This window comes from Herpailurus yagouaroundi, unplaced genomic scaffold (assembly GCF_014898765.1).
Source record: "Herpailurus yagouaroundi ecotype Mexico unplaced genomic scaffold, PumYag 198, whole genome shotgun sequence".
In the NCBI taxonomy this organism is placed as follows: Eukaryota; Metazoa; Chordata; class Mammalia; order Carnivora; family Felidae; genus Herpailurus; species Herpailurus yagouaroundi.
This window is the reverse complement of record NW_024412429.1, coordinates 17,272,537-17,278,226: the sequence shown is the minus strand read 5'-3', so window position 1 is coordinate 17,278,226 and position 5,690 is coordinate 17,272,537. Positions and strand designations below refer to the sequence as shown.

The window sequence follows — 5,690 nt, the reverse complement described above, 5'->3', positions numbered from 1 at the left end:
AAAGAAAAGGAATGAGAATAAGTTTCAAAACAAATTATCAGGATCACTGTTTACTCAGTAGAAGGTAAGTTCATATTAATAAACCAACTTTTTCAACAATCACTTTTTGAAAAAATTTTTTAAAAACGTTTTTATTTATTTTTGAGAGAGAGAGAGAGAGAGAGACAGAGCACAAGCCTGGGAGGAGCAGAGAGAGAGGGAGACACACAATCCAAAACAGGCTCCAGGCTCTGAGCTGTCAGCACAGAGCCCGACGTGAGGCTCGAACCCACAAACTGTGAGATCGTGACCTGAGCCGAAGTCAGACGCTCAACCGACTGAGTTACCCAGGTGCCCCTCAACAACCACTTTTATGCTTTCTCCATTTTATAGCTCTTCTGCTAGCTTACTCATAATTTGGAAACGGGAGTGGAAGAACATTATGAGAGATCACCTCGTGGAAATATTTGGTGTCATTACAATGACATCATGAATTACCTTCATGTCCACTGATGGGTCACCCAGCAACATTGTCCACTCATACTGGACTATGGCATGGTCGTCTGTGCTCTCACGGCCGTCCAAAACCACTCCATCTGTAGGCAGGTGCAAAACCACATCCTGTCCAGCCTTGCTGAGTGGAGGCTCATCCTTTTCTGTGAAAGAAAATAAATAATTCACAGGAGATGACTGCCTATTTTTTTTACAATGTATTTAAATTTTTTTTTTTAACGTTTATTTATTTTTTTGGGACAGAGAGAGACAGAGCATGAACGGGGGAGGGGCAGAGAGAGGGGGAGACACAGAATCAGAAACAGGCTCCAGGCTCTGAGCCATCAGCCCAGAGCCCGACGCGGGGCTCAAACTCACGGACTGCGAGATCGTGACCTGGCTGAAGTCGGATGCTCAACCGACTGCGCCACCCAGGCGCCCCGAAAATTTATTTTTAAAGTATTGTTTACAAGTAAACAAACTAAACCTATAGGATATAAACAATGAATGCTTTAATATATTTTTAAGCCCTCAAAGATGTAACCACAAAGACTTAAGATGGAAAAATCAGGTAAGTTCTGAAATACCCCACATATTACAAAACTAATTAATTCTACCCCTCCTGGAAGAAAAAAAAAATCATTGTTTTAGTTGTTCACTTTTCTTTAGGTAAGCTTTAAGATACCATTTATAAGCACAATGAAATCCTCATATCCTCTACATTGATTGCTATTGTAACTGAAATAAGAGAGATACATTTCTTCATCAGTTCAAGTCCAGGAAAGTTACACTGCATAATGCATTTCAAAATAAGCCAGAGCTTATCTACCCAGAAACAGGCCTTAAAAATAAACAAGTGACAATAAGAAGAGGAAAGGAGTGTGCTATCATTTAAAAAAATATTTGACTTGATGGGTTGCCTGGGTGGCTCAGTTGGTTAAGCGTCTGACTTCAGCTCAGGTCATGATCTCGTGGTTCATGAGTTCAAGCCCTGTGTCAGGCTGTGTGCTGACAGCTCAGAGCCTGGAGCCTGCTTCAGATTCTGTGTCTCCCTCTCTCCCTCTGCCACTGCCCAACTCGTGCTCTGTCTCTCTCTCTCTCAAAAATAAATAAAAACATTAAAAAATTTTTAAAAATATTTGACTTGCTGATAAAGAACATGACAAAGGTAAATCTGCATTTTTCATCATCAAAATATAATAAAGCAATGCTAAGTACTCTGGAAGCATTGATTTCTTTCGAAAACCAGACACACTTGGTAAGATCTACAGAGGCGAAATAAGACTCGTACCAATTTTGATGAAGCCTATCAAGGTGGCATTTTATACAGGTAAGAATAATATTATTGTTCAGTTAACTAATCTGATTTACAACACACTGCTGTAAACAGAGCCTTAAGGACAAGGAGGAGGTTCTGGAATCTGGATCTGTACTGTGTGGACACAAATGATATAGCGGAGGTTGAGGAATTAGAAAGGACTCTTGAAGTCAGGATACAGGGAAGAGGCTTAGATACTATGTGTCAAAATCCATGAGGTTGGTTGATTGGTTTTTGTGGTTTCTTTTTTCATTGTGTGTTCTTAATTGTAACACTTCAGGAAAGAATTATTCATAACCCCAATCTGATTATCATCATTTTTAGTGTGTACTGTTATAGTCTTTCTCTATACGAGCTGATGATAATAAGAGGTGCCATTTATTGGGTGGCATAAGTGCTAAGTGCTCGTAAGCCATAATGTCACTCAACTCTCATGAGTCTCTGAGGTAGGTATTATCAGCTGCATCAGACTCAAGAAGAAATGATTTAGAGGCTAAGTTGCCTAAGATGATACAAATGATAAATCTGTCAGTTCTGATGTCTGCCCAGATCTTTCTAAGTATACTGTGGGGGTACCCAAAGTGTATTCCAGTTACAGGAAATGTAAATTTACATCCTGAATGAACCTAACTTATTAATAGGTTCTATTTATTAATATTTACTCATATATTCTATTATTGCCCATGTTACTATATAAACTTCACAGTTGCCATTTTGATTTTTTAAAAATATTTTTAATGTTTATTTATTTTTGAGAGACAGAGAGAGAGAGGAAAAGAGAGACGGAGCACGAGTGGGGGAGGGGCAGAAAAAGAGAGGGAGATGCAGAATCCAAAGCAGGCTCCAGGCTCTGAGCTGTCAGCACAGAGCCCGATGCAAGGCTCAAACTCGGAAACAGTGAGATCATGACCTGAGCTGAAGTCAGATGCTTAACTGACTGAGCCATCTATGTGCCCCATCCATTTTGATTTTTAACCTCTCGTATTAGACATCTACTTTGTTATCAATTTTTTTCACCAGTATAAATGATGCCACAATAAATAGTTTTGCTCCTTTTTCTTTAGCATGGATCACTTTCCTACAAAAACTATTCTAGAAGAACGGATGACTATTTTAATGGTCTCTGCCACATATTTCCTGCGTGACACTTGTATGACGCAGCTCCACATTCACAAGCATCGAGACTTTGGGCAAGTTACTTTCTCTCCCCAAGCCTTCCAGCACACGAGAGATTATAACAGAACCAAGATCTTTGGCTGTTGTGAGGAGAATGAGTTCCTGTGTCTAAGGACCTTATAACAATGCCTAATACCAAACTCAATCAGCAACAAACACAGCTGATGGATTCTGCTATAAATTTGTGCCATCCCATCCCAACCACCCCCTCACCATTTCATGACGTTTTGACTCACCTCACATGGCCTCCCAACAAATTCTCTGTAAGAGCTTTTCTAAACCATTTTCATGCTCCTTTGGCTTCCAACTCTGTATGCTCACAAAAGTCAGAAAAAGGGATGCCTGGGCGGTTCGGTCGGTTAAGCAGCTGACTCTTGATTTCGGCCCAGGTCATAATCTCACAGGTGGTAAGATCAAACCCCACATCGGGCTCTGAGCTGACAGTATGGAGCCTGCTTGGGATTCTCTCTCTCCCTTTGTCTCTGCCCCTCCCACACTCACGCGTGCTCTCTCTCAAAATAAACTTTTTTAGAAAGTCCGAAAAAAAGAGATGATTCAAGAAGGAAAAACGTAGACGTTTCGGAAGCATAAAGAACTTCAAACGGTTAAGCATCTGGGCAGGGCAAACACAGGGCATGTGGGTAGGTAACCTTTGCCCTAGCTGCAGAGAATGAGGGTGCCTTGGGGCCTGAGCTACACACACCCTTCTAGTTTCCATGTCGCTGGGGATATGAAGTGTGAGCATGTCAGTGTTTTCCAGAATGAGGGCCAAACCCTGCAGTCACCTGTATTCACCCCGACCATCTATATAATTGAATTCCCAAACTCAGAAACTTCTACTTAGTAAACCTAACTTTTTTTTTTTTTTTTTAATTTCCACGAGCATATTCCTTGTTTTCCTTCTATTATCCCCCGGCTTATAAGAAAGCTTCCTGTGGCAATGTTGGTTTTTTTTTTTCCAGATGTGCATTGAGAACAAGGGAAAGGGATTTTGTCTCTTTGCTGCTGGGATTTTTTGGTCTGTGTTTGAGTCAAGAGGAAGGATGTATAACACCATGGGGCAGGCTCAGTGATGGTGGTGGGGGTCCAAGTGAAAGTGCTTCCTGCCTCCACTTCAGGGAGAACACTTTGGTGTTCTTCCCAATGTCTGCCTCAAGGCTGAGCAGTCACAGGGTGACCTTTGATGTCTGCTACCCCAACACGGGTTCTGAGCTTTCTCTGAGGTGCAGGTGGGAAGGGAGGTGGGCCATTGTGGATATGGTTTCCCAGACCCTTGTCTTTGGACCTTCAGGTCTTGGGAGATTCCAGATTTCCAAAGCAGCTGAGGCTACCCCCCCCCCCCAATCTTGCAATGGTATCATTATGTTATTATAAATCAAAGAGCAACAGAGTGGAATCAAACACACAGTGAACCACACCTGGGCCCAATCAAGGTTTTATTCCCTCAACGGCCTTAATCTCCAACGGCTACAATTTTTCTTGTGCCTTCTGTATATGCCTTGACTCTCGTTCAGAACATGTGCAGGAAGTAAAACTATAGCATGAAAAGCATCATTATTAGCTCTTTTTAAAAAGGGACATGCCTTAAACTTTCTTATTCTCAACTAAAATCAAATCCCTTCCTTTCCCTCTTTACCAAAGGGATCTGTAGTTCATGGGAATCAGTTGGATCCACTTCAAAAATACCTGACACCAGGTTTCCCCTTCCCATTTTTGTCTGATGAAAATCACTACACACGGAATCATGAGTCGTGAGAACCGAGCTAAGAAACGGGTGTGCTATGAGCAAGCTGGCATCTAATTAGATTTTGCTTTTGTGACTTCTTGACACAAACCATGACTTACAAAAAACCTCTGGGCCTAAAATAAACTTTTTTTTTTCCCCCTTCGAGCTTTTCTCCTTTAAATCGAATTTCTGTGACTCCTCTCAGGTCAGCCTCCCTCCCCGAGCCTAGAAAAATTCCAGAAGCAGCCCACGGTGCCCTCTTCTGCCCAATCTACTAAGGTTTCTCAGAAACCATCCATAAGACAAATCACAGCCACTCCTCTGGATGCCCGCGAACTAAAATAACTTGGAACGTAGCTGTTCCGTTTCTCACTTGGCTGTACTGCCTAAGCGGGTCTCCCGGACGCAGCCACCCAACAGGTGCGAGGGCGGCCGCACCCAAGAGGTCTGACCCAGCCGCCTCCCGCGGAGTGCTCACCCATGGGAGGCGAGGCGTCCGGGTCTTCCTGCGCGCCCTGCAGGGCGCGGCTCAGGCTGTAGCTGCTGTAGCCGCGGTGCAGCGCGAACTTGCAAACGCTGCGGCCGCGGGCGGTGCAGTTGAAGAGGTAGCAGCCGAGCGCGGCGGCGGGGGGCGCGGGCCGCCGGGGCAGCTCCACCACGGCCACGGAGCAGCGCGGCTCCGAGCAGCAGGCCGCCACGCACTGCCGCCAGTCCCGCACGGCCGCCGGCGCGGTCAGGAAGCTGGCGCCGGCCGCGAGGGAGTCCTTGGTGCGGATGATGGCGTCCGGCATGGCGCTGTAGCCGCCGCCGCCCGGGCCCGGGCAGCCCTCCTGGGGACCGCCGCCCGCGCGCAGCTCCAGCTCCAGCTCCTCCTGCGGCCGCTCCTGCTGCAGCTGCCGACGGAACTCCTCCAGCAGTTGCTCCACTCCCGACAGCTGCGCGTGCAGTTCGGACAGCGGCGCGGAGGGCGGCCCGGCCGCGCCGCCGCTCGGCAGCCAC

The 5,690-nt window shown here is 45.5% G+C and overlaps 1 protein-coding gene across 1 annotated transcript in view; it reads right to left on the bottom strand.

Moving 5' to 3' along the window:
- Positions 1–5,689, bottom strand: part of LRP11 (LDL receptor related protein 11) — a gene marked incomplete at its 5' end in the record, with an annotated part of 49,660 nt that extends 43,971 nt beyond the window's left edge. Inside the window, 2 exons of the mRNA XM_040448624.1 lie at positions 478–635; positions 5,170–5,689. Of these exons, the coding sequence (XP_040304558.1) occupies positions 478–635; positions 5,170–5,689 (678 nt within the window). The remainder of the gene's footprint in view (positions 1–477; positions 636–5,169) is intronic.
- Between the last annotated feature and the right edge of the window lies 1 nt (position 5,690).